At 44.8% G+C, this 23,254-nt stretch overlaps 1 protein-coding gene across 5 annotated transcripts in view; it reads left to right on the forward strand.

Moving 5' to 3' along the window:
- Window positions 1-23,254, forward strand: part of ZNF442 (zinc finger protein 442) — a 35,101-nt gene that overhangs the window by 3,912 nt on the left and 7,935 nt on the right. Inside the window, exons 1-4 of one of the 5 annotated variants that reach the window (XM_033199434.1) lie at window positions 10,219-11,337; window positions 13,155-13,271; window positions 22,177-22,303; window positions 23,191-23,251. In XM_033199434.1, the coding sequence (XP_033055325.1) occupies window positions 13,194-13,271; window positions 22,177-22,303; window positions 23,191-23,251 (266 nt within the window). In that variant the 5' untranslated portion in view covers window positions 10,219-11,337; window positions 13,155-13,193. Of the gene's footprint in view, window positions 1-3,924; window positions 4,050-10,218; window positions 11,338-13,154; window positions 13,272-22,176; window positions 22,304-23,190; window positions 23,252-23,254 lie in introns of those variants that run through there. The other 4 variants (XM_033199436.1, XM_033199435.1, XM_033199437.1 and 1 more) reach the window with 4 other exon arrangements.

Raw genomic sequence — 23,254 nt, forward strand, 5'->3', positions numbered from 1 at the left:
CCATGTTGGTCAGGCTGGTCTCGAACTCCTGACCTCGTGATCCACCTGCCTTGGCCTCCCAAAGTGCTGGGATTACATGCGTGAGCCACTGCACTTGACCTGGCTAAGTGTTTTTTCAAGTATGATGTTACCATCAGCAGGGATGTGGTTCTGTGATGTGTCCTCTAGTCACACACTTAATGCTTTCTTAGTCTTTATCATTAGTTTATCATGAACCAGAGGGATCATTTTTGCCACCACAGGGGCAGCTCTAACACTTTGAGGAACTTCGGCTTCTCTCTGCTTTAGTGTGTGATTTCTTGGCTTGTTCTTACCTTATGACGAACTTTCCAAGGTGACATGCCAAAACATCTTAGGTTTGTGTTTTCTTTTTTTTTGAGTCGGAGTCTTGCTGTGTTGCCCAGGCTGGCGGGATCTCGGCTCACTGCAAGCTCCGCCTCCTGTGTTCACGCCATTCTCCTGCCTCAGCCTCCCGAGTAACCGGGACTACAGGCACCCAGCCGCACGCCCGGCTAAGTTTTTTGTATTTTTAGTAGAGACAGTGTTGTACTGTGTTAGCCAGGATGGTCTCGATCTCCTGGCCTCGTATTCCATCCGCCTTGGCCTCCCAAAGTGCTGGGATTACAGGCGTGAGCCACCGCTCCTGGCCTGTATTTTCTTATTGAGAGATAGCACTTTTTGTTCCCTGGCAGCCTTTTAGGGATAGGTTTGACCACCTGATTCCTTCTTGGGAGCCATTTTTGAACTTTTTAATATTTTTTTATATATGGCATCTCAAGGGTCTCTGAATGAACGAAACAGTCTCCAAAAGCCAGAACAGTGGCCAGATGTGGTGGCTCACGCCTGTAATCCCAGCACTTTGGGAGGCTGAGGCAGGTGGATCGCGAGGTCAGGAGTTTGAGACTAGTCTGACCAACATGGTGAAATCCCATCTCTACTAAAAATACAAAAATTAGCTTGGTGTGGTGGCGCGCACCTGTAATCCCAGCTACTCAGGAGGCTGAGGCAGGGGAATCACTTGAACCTGAGAGGTGGAGGTTGCAGTGAGCTGAGATCATGCCAGTGCACTCCAGCCTGGGCAAAGAGCGAGACGGTCTCAAAAAAAAAAAAAAAAAAGAACAAAGTTGGCGAACTCACACTTCCTGATTTCAAAACTTATTACAAATCCATACTAATAAAAACAGTTTAGTACTAGCATAATAACACAGAAATAGGCAATGCAACAATTAGAGATGATTGACTTGTAATTCTGTTCTTGGGCTGCAAATTCAAGAAATGGATGGAAAGGGATCATGACCTGCACAAGAGATAATTTTCTGATTTTATTTTATTTTATTATTATTTTTTGAGACGGAGTCTTGCTGTGTCACCCAGGCTGGAGTGCAGTGGCCGGATCTTGCTCACTGCAAGCTCTGCCTCCCGAGTTTACGCCGTTCTCCTGCCTCAGCCTCCCGAGTAGCTGGGACTACAGGCACCCACCACCTCGCCTGGCTAGTTTTTTGTATTTTTTAGTAGAGACGGGGTTTCACCGGGTTAGACAGGATGGTCTCGATCTCCTGACCTCGTGATCTGCCCGTCTCGGCCTCCCAAAGTGCTGGGATTACAGGCTTGAGCCACTGCACCCGGCCAATTTTCTGATTTTAAAAGCAGAGTCAATGTTGAAAAAAAGATATGTGGCTGGGTGCGGTGGCTCATGCCTGTAATCCCAGCACTCTGGGAGGCCAAGGTGGGCGGATCACAAGGTCAGGAGTTCGAGACCAGCCTGGCCAACATGGTGAAACCCCATCTCTACTAAAAATTCAAAAATTAGCCAGGCATGGTGGCAGGTGTCTGTAATCCCAGCTACTTGGGAGTCTGAGGCAGGAGAATCACTTGAACCCGGAGGCAGAGGTTGCAGTGAGCCGAGATCACACTATTGCACTCCAGCCTGGGTGACAAGAGCAAGACTTTGTCTCAAAAAAAAAAAAAAAAAAAAGAGAAAAAAGAAAAGAAAAAAAGAAATAACATGGAAATTTCCAAGTTGGATGAATGCAGGAAACCTTGGGGCCATAATGTTATGGAATGGTTGTACAGTCAATATTTAATTAAGGAAGGACCGTAAATTCTGATTTCACATAGTATGTCTTTGCAATGTACGGGATGATCTATTTTTTGTTATACTTGTTTTGGGTTTTTGTAGTGATTATTCAAGTGTTTATCATGTAAATGATAATATCACAATCAGGGACAGTTTTCCAGTGATTTATGGATAAATTCCATATTCATCCACCTGGTGCGGTGGCTCACGCCTGTAATCCCAGCACTTTGTAGGCCGAGGTGGGTGGATCACCTGAGGTCATGAGTTCGAGACCAGCCTGACCAACATGGTAAAACCCCGTCTCTACTAAAAATATAAAAATTATCTGGGCGTGGTGGCACATGCCTGTAATCCCAGCTACTTGGGAGGCTGAGGCAGGAGAATTGCTTGGACCCGGGAGGCAGAGGTTGTGGTGAGCTGAGATCGCACCACTGTGCTCCAGCCTGGGCAACAAGAGTGAAACTCCATCTCAAAAAGAAAAAAACAAAAACAAAAAAACTTATTTATCCTGTATAGCTTTGGTATATTTTTGCCTTTCTGGGGTGTTTCATTTCATGTGTAATAACTTTTAGGGTTGCACATCCAACAGTACTTTCTTATAATTATTGCTTTCCCATTAGTAGTCATTTAGTTAGCTCAGGTTTTTGTAGTGTTATTTGTAAATATAAAACATGCGTTACATTTTTATGTGTTCTAGGCCCAAGAATTCACCAACTAGTTATTATTTTACACAGTTGCTTTGTAAATCCGTAAGAAGAAAGGTGAAGAAATACACATTTAGTCTGGATTTTATATTCATATAATAATCTTTAATGGTGTTCTCTGTCTTTTTTTGTGGATTTTGCCATCGTTTGGTTTCAGACATAAGGACTTTCTTTCATCTTGTAGGTCTGGTGTGGTAGGAACAAATTGTTTCAATATGTATGTTTTTATTCTTGAAAAAGTATTTGTTTTGTCTTTCATTTTAGACCTGAGCTTTGCTTGATGTAGGATTCGTGGTTAAGGTATGTTTCAGAGCACAGCATGATGAGAAACTGTTGTGTGACAGGCTGAAAGGAGGATCATAAGCTAACAAAAGCAAACATAGCCAGGCACAGTGGCTCCTGCCTGTAATCCCAGCACCTTGGAAGGCCAGAGCAAGATGAAGACTTGAGCCCAGGAATTCAAGACCAGCCTGGGCAACATAGTGACACCCTGTCTCTACCAAAAATTTTAAAATTAACTAGGCATGGTGTTTTTAACCTGTAATCCCAACTACCCAGGTGGCTGAGGCAAGAGGATTACTTGAGCCCAGGAGGTTGAGGCTATAGTGAGCCATGATTGCACCACTTTACTCTAACCTGGGCAACAGAGTGAGACCCTATCTCAAAAAATAAATAAATAAATAAATAAGTAAATAAGTACTATTTAATTCCTCTCACCATTACAGTAATCTATATAACTCATTGTCAAAAATCAGTGAACAATATAGAAACTAGGATGGAAAAAAATTATTGTGATGAGAGATGATAGCCATATTTGGTTGGGAGACTAAAGACAAAACATTTAAAAGTATTAGAAAACTGTTAAAACTTGGGAAGGAGTGAATTTCCTACTTATGGAGTAAACATGTACTACATTTACAATAACATGTATGCTATTGAAATAAAATCACATTTCTTGCAAAAATATATACATTTCTGAGGAATAGGGCTAATGTCTTTTTTTCTTTTTTTTGAAGGTTTTTAAAAGATGTTTATTTTGTATACAAAGAACTATCCTGGTTTTTCATTGGGTAGATGCCTTGGATAATCCTTCGAAGGAAGGTCATTTAGTCCAACTTAATGAAGCCTATATCCTTTGCATAGTTACAGAAGCACTGGCGGCACATATTGAGGCCGTATTTCCAGATCAGACCATGCTGGTTTGAACAGATGCGACAAGAGTGAGAACCGCTGGCTCCAGTACAGCTGGTGACCCATCTTGCTCTCAGGTAAAAGCCTTTCTTTTATTTTTAAAGACAGAGTCTTCCTCTGTCGCCCAGGCTGGAGGGTAATTGGGGCATCACGGATCTCTGCAACCTCTGCCTCCCCGGCTCAAGCGATCCAAGCGATTCTCCCACTTCAGCCTCCCAAGTAGCTGGGACTATAGATGTGCACCACCACACCTGGCTAATTTTTGTTTTTTTTGGTAAAGACAGGGTTTTGCCATGTTACCAAGGCCGCTCTCCAACTCCTTAACTCAAGCAATCCACCCACCGTGGCCTCCCAAAGTGCTCGGATTACAGGCGTGAGACACTGCATCCAGCCTAGGGCTAATTTCATGTGCAGCATCTGTCTATGTTTCCTGATGAAATGATGTAAGGGTTAATTGACGTGTCACCTCCATGGATATATATATTAATACAACTTTGGTAGATTGACGATTCCTTGTCAGAACTCACACTGGCTAGATATGCTATAAATGTAATTTAGAAAACTCAGATCCGGCCGGGCGTGGTGGCTGACATCTACTGTAATCCCAGCATTTTGGGGGCCAAGGTGGGCAGATCACGAGGTCAGGAGATCAAGACCATCCTGGCTAACATGGAAACCCTTTCTCTACTAAAAGTACAAAAATTAGCTGGGCATGGTGGCAGGCGCCTATAGTCCCAGCTACTCAGGAGGCTGAGGCAGGAGAATTGCCTGAACCCCAGAGGTAGAGGTTGCAGTGAGTCGAGATTGCACCACTGCACTCTAGCCTGGGCGACAGAGCAAGGCTCCGTCTCTAAAAAAAAATAAAGAGGCCGGGCGCGGTGGCTCAAGCCTGTAATCCCAGCACTTTGGGAGGCCGAGATGGGCGGATCACGAGGTCAGGAGATCGAGACCATCCTGCCTAACACGGTGAAACCCCATCTCTACTAAAAATACAAAAACGAGCCGGGCGAGGTGGCGGGCGCCTGTAGTCCCAGCTACTCAGGAGGCTGAGGCAGGAGAATGGCATAAACCCGGGAGGCGGAGCTTGCAGTGAGCTGAGATCTGGCCACTGCACTCCAGTCCGGGTGACAGAGCGAGACTCCGCCTCAAAAAAAAAAAATAAAAAATAAAAAAAAAAAATAAAAAATAAAAAATAAAGAAAGAAAACTGAGATCCAAATTCACTCATGCAAAATGTGCCAGAAAATTTGGAACATCAAGGAATTGTCATAAAATGTAAAACTCAATTGTCTTTATCAGTGCCTCTGGCTTAAAGTGGATCTGGACTATGGATTCCTATATCTTACTTTCAGAAAAAATCACATTGAGGTGAGATAATTCTGTAAATAAGTTCTCTTGACACATAAATTCATGAGTTGAATAGGTAGTATTTTTTGATGAAATCAGTTAATAAAAATTTGCCTTTTATTTTATGTTTCTCTGGATGATTGCATTGATTGAAGTATATTTCATTTTTCTCTGTTTTTTTCCTTTCTTCTTTTTTTTTTTTTGAGATGGAGTCTTGCTCTTGTCACCTAGGCTGGGGTGCAATGGCACTATCTGGGCTCACTGCAACCTCCACCTCCCAGGTTCAAGCGATTCTCCTGCCTCAGCCTCCCAAGTAGCTGGGATTACAGGTGCCACCACCATGCCTGGCTAATTTTTTTGTATTTTTAGTAGAGATGGGGTTTCACCATGTTGGCCAGGCTGGTCTCGAACTCCTGACCTCAGGTGATCTGCCCACCTTGGCCTCCCAAAGTGCTGGGATTACAGGCATGAACCACTGCCCCTGGCCTCCGCATGTATGTCTTCTTTGGAAAAATGTCTATTCATGTCTTTTGACCACTTTTTAATGGTGCTGTTTGTTTTTCTCTTGTAATTTTCTTTGTTTCTTATAGATGGTAGATATTAGACCTTTGTCTGATGTATAGTTTGCAGATGTTTTCTCCCATTTTGTAGGTTGTCTGTTTACTCTGTTGATAGTTTCTTTTGCTGTGCAGAAACTCTTAAATTTAATTAGATCCCACTTGTCAATTTTTTCTTTTGTTACAATTGCTTTTGCTGTCTTTGCCATGAAATCTTTGTCTGTTCCTATGTACAAGATGGTATTGCCTAAGTCTTCTTCCAGGGTGTTTATAGTTTGAGGTTTTACATTTAAGTCTTTATCCATCCTGAGTTGATTTTTGTATATGGTATAAAGAAGGGGTCCAGCTTCAGTCTTCTGCCTATGGCTAGCCAGTTAACCCAGAACCATTTATTGAATAGGGACTCTTTTCCCCATTGCTTGTTTTTGTCAGCTTTGTCGAAGATCAGGTGGTCATAGGTGTGTGACCTTATTTTTGGACTCTCTATTCTATTCTGAATTTTTTTCCTCATGGTTATATGAGTGTTTATTTTTGTCTGAAAGCTTTTGTAAGAGTTTAAATCAACACAGTAATGAACTAGTTAAATGCTGCAATTTGTAAAAATATGCAAAATCTGTACATAAACCCCTGACATCACCTTTGACCCACTGTACCCTCTTTTCACAACTATCTAGGGAAAAGTAAGTATATAATATTATTCCAAAGGCAGTTAATGTGAAAGGCTGATGAAGCATCTGACAGAAAGACAGTTGATCCTTCAGAGAGAGAACAGAGTCTTGTGATAATAGATTGTGAGTGTGCGTGCATGCATGTGTCTGTAATTTTTAAAGGCATGAATATCATTTATTCATTAGTTATAATCAGACATCATTTTTTTTCTTGTTTTTCAAACATGCCCATTTGTCTTATCAGGAAACACTACAGTTTTCTTTTTTTTTTTTTTTTGGAGACGGAGTCTTGCTCTGTCGCCCAGGCTGGAGTGCAGTGGCCAGATCTCAGCTCACTGCAAGCTCCGCCTTTCGGGTTTACGCCATTCTCCTGCCTCAGCCTCCCGAGTAGCTGGGACTACAGGTGCCCACCACCGCGCCCGGCTAGTTTTTTGTATTTTTTTAGTAGAGACGGGGTTTCACCGTGTTAGCCAGGATGGTCTCGATCTCCTGACCTCGTGATCCGCCCGTCTCAGCCTCCCAAAGTGCTGGGATTACAGGCCTGAGCCACCACGCCCGGCCAACACTACAGTTTTCACAAGTTGATTCAAGATTTTGTTTGATTGAATTACACTTGATGTTTGGCTCCTTTCTTTTTAGCCATGGGTTCCTGGTTCCAGTTCATGATGCTTTTATGTCTGGTACTTTTGTTACTGTGCCAGTCCTGGAAAAATAGCTGAGAAAGCAAAACAGCTGAAATGGATAATTATTTTCTTTTTCTTCTCTTTTTTTTGAGACAGAGTCTCGCTCTGTTGCCTAGGCTGGAGTGCAATGGTGCGATCTCAGCTCACTGCAACCTCCGCCTTCTGGTTTCAAGCGATTCTCCTGCCTCAGCCTCCCAAGTAGCTAGAATTACAGGTGCCCGCCACCATACCCAGATAATTTTTGTATTTTTAGTACAGACAGGATCTCACCATGTTGGCCAGGCTGATCTCGAACTCCTGACCTCATGATTCGCCTGCCTTGGCCTCCCAAAGTGCTGGGATTACAGGCGTGAGCCACCGTGCCTGGCCGCTAATTATTTTCTCAAGCAGTAGATAAATTTTTTTTTCCCTAGACTGTTTCTCTTTAGGTATGCTAGCTTACTAGGACTCCAATGGCCTAGGAGCTTCAGGACCCTTTGCCAGTTATCAGAGTTAGATAAGGCCTGCTCAAAACCAGAGCAAACCAGAACCAGTTGCCTTTAGATCAGGGATCCCCAACCCCTGGGCCATGGACCGGTACCAGATCGTGGCCTGTTAGGAGCTAGGCCACACAGCAGAAGGTGAGCAGCGGGCGAGTGAGCAAAGCTTTACTTGTATTTGACAGCCACTTCCCATCACTCACATTACTACCTGAGCTCTGCCTTCTGTCAGATCAAAGGCAGCATTAGATTATCATAGGAGCATGAATCCTATTGTGAGCTGCGCACACAAGGGATCTAGGTTGCATGCACCTTATGAGAATCTGGAAGATGTGTCACTGTCTCCCATCACCCCCAGATGGGACCATCTAGTTGCAGGAAAACAAGCTCAGGGCTCCCACTGACTCTACATTATGGCAAGTTGTACGATTACATCATTATATATTACAATGTAATAATAATATTTAAGTGCACAATAAATGTAATGTACTTGAATCACCCCAAAACCATCCCCACTCCAGTACATGGAGAAATTATCTTCTAAGAAACTAGTCCCTGTGCCGAAAAGGTTGGGAACTGCTGATTTAGATCATTGACACCTTATTGTAAGATGAAAATCCTCACCCATAGAAGAAAGTCACGGTAGCTTTTCCGTTGTTGTTTTTTGTTTTTTGTTTTTTTTTAGATGGAATCTAGCTTTGTCACCAGGCTGGAGTGCAGTGACATGATCTCAGCTCACTGCAACCTCTGCCTCCTGGGTTCAAGTGATTCTCCTGCCTCAGCCTCCTGAGTAGCTGGGATTACAGGTATGTGCCACCACGTCCAGCTAATTTTTTTTTTTTTTTAACAGAGACGGGGTTTCAATATGTTACCCAGGATGGTCTCGATCTCCTGACCTCGTGATCTGCCTACCTTGGCCTCCCAAAGTGCTGGGATTACAGGCGTGAGCCACCGCACCCGGTCCGTTGTTTTGTTTTGAGATGGAGTTTCGCTCTTGCTGCCCAGGCTGGAGTGCAGTGGTGCTATCTCAGCTCACTGCAACCTCCGCCTCCCAGGTTTGAGCGATTCTCCTGCCTCAGCCTCCCGAGTAGCTGGGATTATAGGCATGTGCCACCATGCCTGGCTAATTTCGTATTTTTAGTAGAGACGGGGTTTCTCCATGTTGGTCAGGCTAGTCTCGAACTCCCGACCTCAGGTGATCCACCCACCTCGGCCTCCCAAAGTGCTGGGATTACAGGTGTGAACCACCACACCCGGCCAGCCTTTGGAACATGTGTGGTATAAAGAGACATGTTTATGATTTGTGCCTGCACATCTGAAGTTCCTTTCTGCCCATATTACAAATGTCCCCATCCCATATCTAGCTGCTTAAAATTCCCCAGCTTCCCACAGCTCTAGGAGGAGCAAGTGTCTTCGGAGCAAGAGCTGACTCTGACCCCTTCCTCTCTGGCCAGAAAATGAGTCCTGTTTTGCCTTTTTTTTGTTCCATTAGATATTCTTTCTTTGTGACTCATACAAACTAGAGAAAGAACTCAGTTTACCAGGTACACTTGTATTTCATACAAATATGGGAAATCTTTATATTTTCAAAGTCTAATGCCTTGGCTTTTGATTGGAGCATTTAATTCATTAATATTTAAAGTCTTGAAGGAGAGAGCATTTCCACACTGCACAGAGGACACAGAAGGGCAAGTTGAGCTTCTTCATCCCTAAATCCTTCAGTGCCCCTGCCCCATCACCAGGTGCTGATCCCACTTGTAACTGGCAAAAGGGTCTGGCTGCTTGCCGCTTGTGGAAAGAAGTCAAAATAATAACGAGTTGTGATAGGAGGGAGCGAGATTTCTTTATTATCTGTCCTAGCAGGGGAAGAACAGAAAGCAATTCCACTGTTCAATTTGTGGAGGGAACGCAGGGGTTTTTAAAGAAAGAGTTTGGAATGCAGAAGAGGCAAGGGGGGCTAGAGGTACCAGGTGGCGTGACTTGCTCTGGTTGCCCCCCTTTAATGTCCCATTTGGTGAAGGGACTACTTCAAATTAGTCGCAGTCAGTCTTGTAGTCACTCTTCAGCTGGGTGTGATTTCCGTCTTTGAAGTATTCTTTTGTTGGAGAGAGAATTCCAGAGGTGCCTGGTCCCTATCAAGATCCAACCCTTGAAGCTTCTAAGGAAATATATGACCAAATAAGAGAGCATGGTGTGTGCTTAATAAGTATTTAGGTAAATAAATGTGCATAGGCCAGGCGTGGTGGCTCACGCCTGTAATCCTAACATTTTGGGAGGCTGAGGCGGGTGGATTGCCTGAGCTCAGGAATTCTCGACCAGCCTGGGCAACACGGTGAAACCCTGTCTCTGCTAAAATACAAAAAATATAGCCAGGCATGGCGGTATGCGCCTGTAGTCCCAGCTACTTGGGAGGCTGAGGCAGAAGTGTTTGAACCCAGGAGGCAGAGATTGCAGTGAGCCGAGATCGTGCCACTGCACTCTGTCCTGGGTGACAGAGTGAGACTCCGTCTCCAAAAAAATAAAATAAAAATAAATGTGCATAAGGCATGGCAGTATAGTATGCGAAAGGAAAGAGAGTGGAGGTTCACAGTACATTCTGAAGCTGTATTTTAAGATGAGAGGTAACATCTATCCGGTTTATCTCGAAGTTATTATCTTGGGATCAGGAAGGGAAAGAGGAAAAGGGAAAGAAGAAGATGACAAAAAAGGTTTAAAACGTGGTTGGAGACTTAGTTGCTAAGCTGCTGGTTACACACTCTGGCACTCAATTTCAGGAGTCAGAATCTGGCTTCTAAGCTTGGGAATATGTTTAACCTCCTGAAAGGGGGTTTCCTGCTGAACTGTGGCTGAAACTTCTCTGAACTAATTCAGGTTGGTTTTTTTTCCCCCTTTTTCTGATTCCTTTATAGAAAATTGCTGCCATATAATTCCAGATTTTCCATGCATTTAACAATTTTATTTCATTGTTGATGTGTTTTTATTTTCTGGTCTGAGAATGAGTAGATTGAGAGAGAAGTGGGGAGAAAGGCTTGACCATGGAGCCAGCAGCCTCATCCTAAATTCCTGATCCCTGGAGGACACCAAGCCTTCCCTCCTGCTTCAGTGTGGTTTGTGTGGTCTGGGCTCCCCTACTGCTCAGAGGCCAGGGGATGGCTCCACTGGGCAGTGAGTCTCGAATTCCCAGCACACACTTGAGGGTCCCCGTCCAGGAAGAAGGAGCAGGAAGAGCACATTGAGTACAGGCAGGAAATTCCGCTTAAATGCAAATATCCTGTGGGAGGGGTCAGGTCATAGCGAAGGGAGGAAGCCCACCCTATCAAAGGCTGCGTCTGGAACCGCTTCATCTGGCTCCACTCAGCTGTGTAAGATCGCTTCTTCTGTCAATCAGTTCCCGGGGGGGCGGAACTTGGAGCTCTACCCAATCAGTGTTAGGGTCGAGTTCGTGGGAACTGCCAATCAGGCGCGCTCCCGGGAGGAGGGTGGAGCTTTCTCCACCCCTCTGAGCTCCTGCTCCCGGCTTTGTAGCTGAGAGACGACTTGGCAGTTCAGTGGCAGGCTGTGTCACACTGAGACGTATGCTGGCAGCGGGGAGCCTTGGGGAGAACCCGGGACACCGCGGAAGCCGGGAAATGGTGAGTGTGCGGGGCCCGGCGTCCTGAGGCAGGGCGAAGGACTGGTTGGAACCGGTCAAAACCGGCTGTGGCGGGACTCGGGCGTCCCCGCGGCGACTGCGGGGTCTGCGGACCCGAGTTCCCCTGGCACAGCCTGCCCTTGTTCCCCTCAGCCGCGGGGTTGGGGGTGGGGGCTGGGCCGGCAGCCAGGACCCCGGGCGTCCTGTCCCGTTTCTGCGCGGCGACTACGGCCCCCCGCTCCAGCGCCCTCTCTGGGGCAGCTCCGCGGCCGCAGCCCTACGTCTCCCCAGATTGTGCGGCTGTAACCCGCACAGGTTCGCGGTCCGAGTCACTGCACCGAGACTCCAAGGGCTGCAGCAGAAACAGTTTAATAGAGGGGTGGGGAGAAGACCCCAGTTTCGCCTCTGTGAGAGGTTTGGGGATGGGGGTGTTTAGGGGTCTGGACAGGGGCGGCTGAGGTGTGGGGTCGCTGGTTGGTGGGGAAGTGACGGCCGAATCCTGGGACGCGAGGTGAAGAAACCTCATTCTCCCGCTGAGTGGGTTCCCAGCCTGCTTGGCGCCAGCCTTTCCGCTGGAATTCAAGATCTGAGAAAGAACTTGGGCGAATCGAGTAGCTCTCCAAGATCTTATCCCCAGACACCATGGGGAAGCAGGCGGTCAGTGTCTTCTGTGACCTGACTCTCAGGGAGGCGGCCTCGCGAGGCAGTGGGGCTGAGGGTGCCTGGTTAGTATCTAACTGCAATCAGAATCCAGATTCTTGCGTGGGGTTTGTGCATGGGAGGAGCTGTGATCTGCGGGGTCCCCAGTCCCTTCTTTTCTTCCCAGGGTGACTGATTCCTCTTCGAGTTTTTCAGAGATGAGGGTAGCAGGGTCTCAAATCCACTACCCTATTTCCTCATTCTAACTACTCCTGGAGGTGGTAGTAACTCCCTTGGTTTACAGAGCCTTACCCAGGCTAACTTTCCCTCCTCAATTCATAGCAACATCATGAACTCCTCCCTCCTCCGCCCCACCCGTGCTAAATTTCAGAGTCCCAGTGTTTTAATTTTCATTTTGTTTTCACAGATCAATGTCTGGCTTTTTTTTTTTTTTTTTAGACGGAGTCTTGCTGTGTTGCCCAGGCTGGAGTGCAGTGACGCGATCTTGGCTCACTGCAAGCTCCGCCTCCCGGGTTCACGCCATTCTCCTGCCTCAGCCTCCCAAGTAGCTGGGACTACAGGTGCCCGCCACCATGCCCGGCTAATTTTTTGTATTTTTAGTAGAGACTAGGTTTTACCATGTTGGCCAGGCTCATCTCGAACTCATTACCTCAGGTGATCCGCCCGCCTCAGCCTACCAAAGTGCTGGGATTACAGGCGTGACTACCTCGCCCGGCCGGCTTCTTAAAAGATTTGTGTTCCTGAACATTTCACATGTGAGAAAGCAGAGAATAACCTGACACTCGACTGTAAACAACAAACAAAAAACCTTTGTGCCTCTCCTTCTTTTCTTTCCCCTGGGTGCGGATACCTTCCCAACATTGAGAGTCCCCTTTGGAAACTTTACGGAGTGATGTGTTCTCAGCCCACTCTCCGTCTTTTCCTGGTTCTGTTTCAGAACTGCCTGGGGTTGACCCAAGAGACACACAGCTGCCCTGTCTCTGGGAAGGTCTAGTGAATATCAGCCCCTGGGTCATTTCTCCCAGTGAGCAGCCTGAGGGGGTGGGGCCTTACAGAGAACAGCTGGATGCCTGGGTGGGATGGGAGGAATCTTCTGGTATATCATTTCTATAAAAAGCTAACCCTTGGGACAATCACCTTTTTCCTCCCCAACCCCAGTTTCCATTCCTTGGGGACACAGGCTGGTCAGCCAATTGAATGATCGTATTTGGGGGAGAAGACAGAAATGATTTCTTCCTTCCTGACTCTCAGACTAATGAAGAGAGAAAACAATATGTAAGCACTGGAGAACCCACTCATTCCGGTTGTGCAAGAACCTCCTATTCAGGTCATGTGTGCATGAGCCTGAAAAGCACACAGTGCAGTATCTCCTGGGGTGGTGGCGGGTGATCACTGTACTGAGCAGATGGGGGTGACTAATGTCCCAGGAGATAGGATGACCTTACCTGACACCTGAGTTAGACTTGTTTGTGTTTCAGTCAGCACTGCTCATCTCTGAGGTTGTCACATTGAAAAGAGGTATTCACTCTTTTCAGCTTCAACGTTTTATTAACTATAAGATGCATCCTATCATTACAGATTGATAGAGAAAATAAAGTATTTCCACAGAGGCCAGAAATAGTTGGATTTCGGAAAGCAGGTTATATATGTAGTCATCTGTTCCTTGTTTTTTTTTTTTTTTGAGATGGAGCCTCTCACTGTCTCCCAGGCTGGAATTCAGTGGAACGATCTCGGCTCACTGCAATGTCTGCCTTCTGGGTTCAAACAATCCTCCCATCTCAGCCTCCTGAGTAGCTGGGATTACAGTCCTGCACCACCACACCTGGCTAATTTTTTTTTGTATTTTTAGTAGAGACGGGGTTTCGCCATGTTGGCCAGGCTGGTCTCGAACTCCTGACCTCAAGTGATCTGCCACCTCAGCCTCCAATTTTTGTTTAAAACAACAACAACAAAAACCCTTCATTTACTTTTTTTTCCCCCAGAGCCTGTCAGGTAAGTTTCTCCAATTATTTCAAATGGAATTTCAGGACTTAGCAGTGATAGTATGATGAAGGAAAAATGTTTGGTCGTGCTTTCTTTATGGCTGCAGAAAAAGTGAACACATGTTAACAGAAAATGTGGTATTTGATTGAATTATAAAGATTTACCAAAACTTTAGTTTCTTTCCTTTTTAGGGTGGGGAATTTAGGACAGTGGATAACTGTTCTGTTCCTGTTACGTATCCTTGACAGATTAATGCTAAATTCTGTGGCACAGGACTTTCCAACAGCTAAAGAACTCAAATATTATTAATTTACTAAATGCCTTATTATTATGAAAGTAGTAACTAAATGGTATTTGTTGTCTGAAATGGATAGATACTTGTGCTTTTCCTATTTAACTTTATTTTTTATTTTTTATTTTTTTGAGATGGAGTTTCACTCTTGTTGTCCAGGCCGGAGTGCAATGGCGTGATCTTGGCTTACCGCTACCTCTGCCTCCCGGTTTCAAGTGATTCTCCTGCCTCAGCCTCCCGAGTAGTTGGGATTATAGGCATGCACCACCACGCCTGGCTAATTTTGTATTTTTAGTAGAGACAGGGTTTCTCCATGTTGATCAGATTGGTCTCGAACTCCCAACCTCAAATGATCCTCCCACCTTGGCCTCGCAAAGTGCTGGGATTACAGGCATGAGCCACCACTCCCAGCCTACCTTTATTTTTTATTTATTTATTTTTTTGAGATGGAATTTTGCTCTGGTGCCTAGGCTGGAGTGTACTGGCACAATCTTGGCTTACTGCAAGCATTATCTCCCAGGTTCAAGTGATTCTTGTGCCTCAGGCTCCTGATTAGCTGAGATTACAGGCACCCACCACCACGGTCGTGGTGGCCCACATCTGTAGTCCCAGCTAACTTGGGAGGCTGAATCAGGAGAATCACTTGAACCTGGAAAGTGTAAGTTACCGTGAGCCAAGATCGTGCCACTGCACTCCGGTCTGGGTGACAGAGTGAGACTTCATCTCTAAATAAATAAATACTAACTAAACTAACTAATAAATACTAACTAAACCAAGTAACTATCCATGTAAGGCATGGGAGGGAAGTGAATGGCCTTGAGTGGGGTGGAGAGGCCTGAGGCCGGTGACTCCCAGTTGAGGCCAATCTTGAGCCTGCAATGGGAGGTTATGGAAGGCCCACTTAAACTGGTTCTTCCTGGAAGCCTCCCCTGCAGGTGTCCCAACCTGATCAGTCCAGCCATGGGAGGAGGCTTTTATACTGAGAGAAGCTACAGAGCATTAGAAAGCTGAGGTGGTTGGGCTAATTCCCTGTTTGAGGTTGTATTTCTTACTGTTGTGGGGCTGTTGCTAGACATTCTCAAGTAAAATAAATCTGGATTTAGCTAAGTGACTTCATTCTAAAGGGGAAAGCATCAAGTATAAGATCTGAGGCATCCCAGCTGGGCACAGTGGCTCACAACAGTGAAACTGGGTCTCAAAAAAAAAAAAGATCTGCGGCATCTCTAAGGTTGGGCAGAAAAGTTCTTTTCTTGCTAAGGGAAGAGCACCCAAGATTAGAAGGAAGATGCGAAGGGGAGGGCAGGATGGAGGATGAGAATCAGATTTTTTTTTGAGATGAAGTCTCGAGAGCTCTGTTGCCCATGCTGGAGTGTGGTGACATGATCTTGGCTCACTGCAACCTCCACCTCCTTGTTTTAAGTGATTCTCCTGCCTCAGCCTCCCGAGTAGCGGAGACTACAGGCGCATGCCACTACACCCGGCTAATTTTTTGTGTTTTTGTAGAGATGGGGTTTCACCATGTTAGCCAGGATGGTCTCAATCTCCTGACCTCATGATCCACCCGTCTCGGCCTCCCAAAGTGCTGGGATTACAGGCGTGAGCCACCATGCCCGGCCGAGAATCAGATTCTAGATCAGAGAATGTTTTACTCTGACCTAAGTCTGTTCTTCAGATGGGTTATGAAGGAGGGGTTTTATGCTGGCTCAGGCTGAGGATGGGTGAAAGTTCACAGTCCTGGAGCAAGGAGAGAAACTTAAGCAAACTTTTCTTTAGTTGTATTTTGTTCAGTATGATCAGCAAAGACAAAACTGCTCAGCTAATCATAAGATAAAAAATGGGAATTTGGAGATTCTGTATCTGGCCGAGTTATAATTTAGAAAAGCGGGGAGGGGCATAATCTAGGTAAGCAAAGGGTGCTTTTGTTTTGTTTTGTTTTGTTTTGTGACTGCTTGTCCAGAACACAAAGAACTGGGCTTGGGGATTTGAGGTGATTTTCTGTCGTCTTACTTATTTACCAGAGTTACAGGGCTTGGGTAAAATTCAACATTATCAGCATCCTGGTTTTGCATTCACTAAGTTGGTTTAATCAGAGTGCAAATTAAAAAGTCTGTCACAGCTGATTTAGAGAAAGGTACCTTTTGATTCTGCCTGATGGATAAAGCATTTATGAATCTGAGAGTTTATCTGGGTCTGTGATATAATAAAAAATGTGTTTGGATGTGCTGGGTGGGTAATGTCAATCAAGAGGGGAAGATTTGCCAATCCCTCCCCTTCTTTTGCTGTGTCTCTCTCTTTTTGGCTATTCTTGAGATACCTTTTATAACAAACTGATAACCTTAAGCAGAGTGACTTGCTGAGTTCTGTGGGTTGGCTTAGCACATTATTGACCCTGAGGAGGGGGTCATTGGTTTTATACACATTTGATTAAAAGGAAGGTCTCTGGGGCTTGCCACTGGCATCTGCCTGGCGGCTGATGGGTTGTGATACTCAACCCTCAACTTGTGGGGTCTGTAGTAATGTTGGGTGGATACCAGTTTTTGTTGGAGAATTAGTGTTCAGCAAATGCCATACGTTTGTTGTCAGAAGTTGTGTGAGGTATGACACTACAGGTCAGAAGCATAACTGACCTAGAGTTTGTATTTTGTCACTCATTATAGGTTCAGTGTGTATTTATCTAGAAGCATAGTTTTGCCTCTTTTCTGTTTTCAGTTAGTTAATTTTACCATTAATATGCCCTCAGTATTATGATGAAAAGGCATTTCTGCTACTGGGTATCTACCAAAAGGAAAAGAAATGAGTACATCAAAAAGATACCTGCACTTGTCTGCTTTTTGCAGCACTATTCACAAAGCAAAGATATGGAATCAACCTGAGTGGAGGATTGGATAAATAAAATGTGGTATGTATACTCATTGGGATACTATTCAGCCATGAAAAAGAATGAAATCATGTCCTTTGTGACAACAAGGATGGATTGGGAGGCAGTTATCTTAAGCAAAACAATTCAGACACAGAAAGACAAATACCACACGTACTCACTTAAAAGTGGGAGAATAGGCCGGGCACGGTGGCTCACGCCTGTAATCCCAGCACTTTGGGAGGCCAAGGCGGGTGAATCATGAGATCAGGAGTTCAAGACCAGCCTGACCAAGATGGTGAAACCCCATCTCTACTTAAAAATAAAAAAAGGCTGGGCTTGGTGATAGGTGCCTGTAATCCCAGCTACTTGGGAGGCTGAGGTAGAGAACTGCTTAAACCTGGGAGGCAGAGGATGCAGTGAGCCGAGATCGTGCCACCGCACTCTAGCCTAGGTGACAGAGTGAAACTCCATCTCAAAAAAAAAAAAAAAATGTGGGCAGATATACGTCCCACATGTGAATAACGTGTACACATGGAAGCAGAGTGTGGAATAATGGTCCGTGGAGACTCTAGGAGGGTGGAGGATGGTGGATGATGGGCGGTTGCTTGGTGAGTACATGTGCCTTGCTGCAGTGATGGATGCACTGAAGGCTCTGACTTCACTCACCACAATGCACTATATCGATGTGGCAACATTATACCCCATGAATATGTACAAACAAAACATCAAAATTTAAAAAGGAATGCACATTTCAGGATTGTATTCTAGTCCTACTGAGTTAGAAATTCTGGGGGCAGGGCTGGGCATGGTAGCTCACACCTGTAATCCCAGCACTTTGGGAGGCCGAGGCGGGTGGATCACCTGAGGTCAGGAGTTCCAGACCAGCCTGGCCAACATGGCAAAACCTGTCTGTACTAAAAATACACAAAATTAGCTGGGCGTGGTGGTGGGCGCCTGTAATCCCAGCTACTTGGGAGGCTGAGGCAGGAGTATTGCTTGAACCCGGGAGGTGGAGGTTGCAATGAGCCGAGATCGTGGCATTGCACTCCAGCCTGGGCAACAGAGTGAGACTGTCAAAAAAAAAAATAAGAAAGAAATTCTAGGGGTAGGATCCAATAATCTACATTAAGTCCTCCAGATGCTTGTAATGCACATAAAGTATGAGAACCACTTCCCAGGAGCAGCTTGTTAAAATGTAATGCACAAAAATAGAACTAAAATGCAAAGAAAATAAACAAGTTGGAATAATGAAAAATATTTAATTGACTCCAAAGGCGTGAAGAGATGAAAGGAGGGGGGAGAAAATACGATGAAAAGTTTTCGATTTGTTTATTTGCTTCAATCTGTTTGACATATGCTGTTGTCTGAGGCTGTGGGTCACCAGGTCCTCACACATTTCGCTGTTCATGGGACTTGAGTTCTTTCAAGTTAACCTTATGATGTTGTTGAAAATGTTATTCTTTGTCGCTAAGTACTAACACTTCATGAATTTTTAACTCATTGAGATACTATTCATTGGGAAAAATTGCTATATTGTAGATTATGGATAGTTTAAATTTATGAAGAAATCCTAATAGCAGGTGTAGATCAAGTCTCAGACCATGGATGTGTGCGTGTTTATGCCTTGTAAAGATTTATGTTTTACATATCTCCAGTGGTTTTTGCTGATTAGCACTGGTGTTGAGCATTTTTTCTTTGTGGTCTTTCATCTTCTGTGAAATAATTTTCAGTCTTTTTTCATGTTTAATTTATTTGGATATTATTGCCTTGTTTCTCTCATTCTTTTTTTTTTTTTTTTTTTGAGACGGAGTTTTGCTCTTGTTGTCCAGGCTGGAGTGCAATGGAGTGATCTCAGTTCACCACAACCTCCGCCTCCCAGGTTCAAGCGATTCTTCTGCCTCAGCCTGCTGAGTAGCTGGGATTACAGGTGTGCCCGCCACCATGCGGGGCTAATTTTGTATTTTTAGTAGAGACAGGGTTTTGCCATGTTGGTCAGGCTGTTTTTGAATTCCCAGCCTCAGGTGATCCACCCTCCTCAGCCTCCCAAAGTGCTAGAATTACAGGTGTGAGCCACCACAGCCTGCCTTTCTTTTTGTTTTTAAGCATACTGTCCATACTAACCAGTTTTCACATGGAGGGATTGCTAGTATTTATTTCCAGATGGTGGTTAATCTTTTTATTTCATTCTACAGTTTGATGGACTTTTTTTTTTTTTTTTTGAGATAGAATCTTGCTCCGTGACCCCAGGCTAGAGTGCAGTGGTGCCATCACAGCTCACTGCAGCCCCAGACTTCTGGGCTCAAGGGATCCTCCCACCTCAGCCTCTCAAAATGTTGGAATTAAAGGTGTGAGCCACTATGACTAATTTTAACAGAGTTAAATTTGGAAAACTCCTCATTTGGGACCAACTTTCTTTTCTCTTTGTTGTTTGGGGGAGACAGGGTGTCACTCTGTTGTCTAGGCTAGAGTACAGTGGTATCATCAAGGCTCTCTGCAGCCTCTGCTTCCCTGGGTTCAGGTGATCCTCCCACCTCAGGCTTCCAGGTAGCTGGGACTACAGACACGCACCCCCACACCTGGACTAATTTTTGTATTTTTTTGTAGTGATCAGGTTTCAACATGTTGCTCAGGCTGGTCTTGAACTGCTGGGCTCAAGAGATCCACGTTCCTTGGCCTCTCAAAGTGCTGGGAATATAGGTGTGAGCCACTGCACCCAGGCTTTATTTTGTTACTTAAGAAAACTCTCGGCCGGGCACAGTGGCTCACACCTGTAATCCCAGCACTTTGGGAGGCTGAGACAGGCGGATCATGAGGTCAGGAGATCGAGACCATCCTGGCTAACACGGTGAAACTCCGTCTCTACTAAAATACAAAAAAAAATTAGCCGGGCATGGTGGCGGGCACCTGTAGTCCCAGCTACTCAGGAGGCTGAGGCAGGAGAATGGCGTGAACCCGGGAGGCGGAGCTTGCAGTGAGCTGAGATCACGCCACTGCACTCCAGCCTGGGCAACAGAGCGAGACCCCGTCTCAAAAAAAAAAAAAAAAAAAGAGAGAAACCATATTTACTGTACATTAAGTTGAAATGGATCATCATAAATGTTTTAGCCGGGCGTGCTGGCACATGCCTGTAATCCCAGCTACTTGGGAGGCTGAGGCAGGAGAATTGCTTGAGCCTGGGAGATGGAGACTGCAGTGAGCCGAGATCGTGCCACTGCACTTCAGCCTGGGCAGCAGAGTAAGATTCTGTCTCCCCCTACCAAAAAAAAAATTATTTATCTGTTCTTGTGAAGCTGTCACTTTGTTGGTGAGAAAGCTTTTAGCATTTTTATACATTTGTGACTTCTTTTAGGTTTGGGGATATCATTTTTTGTTGTTGTTGTTGACTACTAAAGGACTGATTTAACTATTCAGGGAATATTATTGATATTCATGAGAGGTGACATTGAGTTCTTTCTAAGAACATGTGCAATCTGTCCCCTTTATTCTCCTTTGACATTATCTAATAAAAAGTTTAAAATTTTTGCATTGGGATGGTGAAGTATATTTTATTAGTCTTTTGTCTTGCTTTGCTACATTTGAGGAAACTGTTGCCAGCTTCTAAATGTTCTGTCTTAGTGTAATCACATAGGATGGGCTGAATCCCCCAAGTAACATGTTGCAGTAAACATTTTGAAAAGTTATTTATGAATGTCATTCATTAGAGACTCAGTGCCCAGAGTGTTTCCTTGTGCCTACCTTAGTGTATTTTTTGTTGCTTATAACAGAATACCTGAAGCTAGGTGATTGAAATGAAACAATATATGTATTTTGTAGTTCTGGAGGCGGGGAAGTCCAAGGTCAAGGCTGGACATTTGGTGAGAACCTCTTTGCTGGTGGAGATTCTGTCGAGTCCCTGTGTGGCACAGGGCATCATGTGATGAGGGAGCTGAGTGTCTAGCTCAGGTCTCTTTCTCTTCTCATAGGGACATAAGTCCAACTCTGTCACTACCCATTTATTCTTTAAGCTGTTAATCCAAGAATGGATTAATCTTGATTTTCTTTTTTTTTTTTTTTTTGAGACAGAGTCTCGCTCTGTCGCCCAGGCTGGAGTGCAGTGGCCGGATCTCAGCTCACTGCAAGCTCCACCTCCCGGGTTTACGCCATTCTCCTGCCTCAGCCTCCGGAGTAGCTGGGACTACAGGCATCCGCCACCTCACCCGGGTAGTTTTTTTTTTTTTTTTTGTACTTTTTAGTAGAGACGGAGTTTCACCGTGTTAGCCAGGATGGTCTCGATCTCCTGACCTCGTGATCCACCCGTCTCGGCCTCCCAAAGTGCTGGGATTACAGGCTTGAGTCACCGTGCCCGGCCTAATCTTGATTTTCTTCAGATCCAAATCCTCAAGACCCAATAACCTCTTCAAGCCCCACCTTTCATTACTGTCACATTGCGGATTAAGTTTCAGCATGCATTTTGGTGGGGACAAACATTCAAACCTAGCATTGGCTGATCAGCTATGCTCCCACTGCTGAGCATGTAACAAAATTCCAAGCTCCCCAAGAGAAGATAAGAGTTAAGCAAATACTATACTTTTTCCATAAACAGTTTATGCATACTCAGCACCTGTTGTTAGTTATGTTGGTGGAGACCCTCTATAAATCCAGTGCCAGAGTACATGAAGGATCCAACTTTGTTAACCAGCATCTGTAAATATATACAATCTCAGGACTCCTCTTCTTGCACAGTGAGTCGTAGGACTTTGTCATGACAGGAATTACAGACCCACTATAAAGTAGACATTAGGGATGATCCTGGCAATAAAATTCACTCATTTAAGTCATCAAAAAGAGACTTGTTCCTATTTGACTATTATTTATACAACAACATTCAGTTCTAGCATCAGAATTGCTGTGTTGGAGAAAGTGTGGACAGAGAATAAGGGTGGATTTACCATGTCGTTGAATCATTGCTTAGAAACAATAGTATCATGCAAAGTTTATGAAGTGGGTGTAAATTTTTGGTACTGTCAGTCTCAACCTTTCTCCTTTGTACATATGGAATGTTTCAGAATTCAGTTGCCTTTGAGGATGTGGCTGTGAACTTCACCCGGGAAGAGTGGGCTTTGCTGGGTCCATCACAGAAGACTCTGTACAGAGATGTGATGTGGGAAACCATTAGGAACCTGGACTGTATAGGTAAAAATGACATTATGTCTTCACTTAGTCAATTAAAGATATTTTTTTCTTGGTCACCAATGCTGTTGAATGATTTGAAATATGGAAAGGGGATATAGTTGACCCTTCAACAACACAGGGTTAAGGGATGCCGGGTCCCCAACCAGTTGTACATATTCCTGTAACTTTTTGTTTACCACAACTTACCCTTCAGTTGACTGGTCACAAAAACAATTGATTAACACATATTCTGTCTGTCACATGTATTGCATACTATATTCTCACAATAATGTAAGCTAGAGAAAATAAATGTTAAGAAAATCATAAATACATAAAAATGTATTTACTGTGCATTAAGTTGAAATGGATCATCATAAAGGTTTTCATCCTCATTATCTTCTCATTGAGTAGGCTGAGTAAGAGGAGAGATTGGTCTTGGTGTCCCAGGGGTAGCAGAGACTGAAGAAAATTGTGAGCCAGGTGTGGTGGCTTACGCCTGTAATCCCAGCACTTTGGGAGGCCGAGGCGGGCAGATCACCTGAGGTCGGGAGTTCGAAACCCACCTGAAACCCTGTCTCTACTAAAAATCCAAAAATTAGCTGGGCATGGTGGTGCACACCTGTAGTCCCAGCTACTTGGGAGGCTGAGGCAGGAGAATGGCTCGAACCTGGGAGGCAGAGGTTGCAGTGAATGGAGATCACACCACTGCACTCCAGCTTGGCGACAGAGCGAGACTCCATCTTAAAAATACAAAATAAGTGGACTTGTGAGGTACACACCTATGTTGTTCAAGACACAGCTATAATTCAGTGAATGAATCATGCATGATTCCATTGTATGTAAAATCTTATAGTGTTTTTTAGAATTTTACAATAATCTACAGTGTTTTTTCTGTGTCCACCTTTTAGGAATGAAATGGGAAGACACAGACGTTGAAGATCAGCACAGAAATCCCAGGAGGAGCCTAAGGTA

The sequence above is a fragment of the Trachypithecus francoisi genome, unplaced genomic scaffold (genome assembly GCF_009764315.1).
Source record: "Trachypithecus francoisi isolate TF-2019V2 unplaced genomic scaffold, Tfra_2.0 Lachesis_group5, whole genome shotgun sequence".
Taxonomy (NCBI): domain Eukaryota; kingdom Metazoa; phylum Chordata; class Mammalia; order Primates; family Cercopithecidae; genus Trachypithecus; species Trachypithecus francoisi.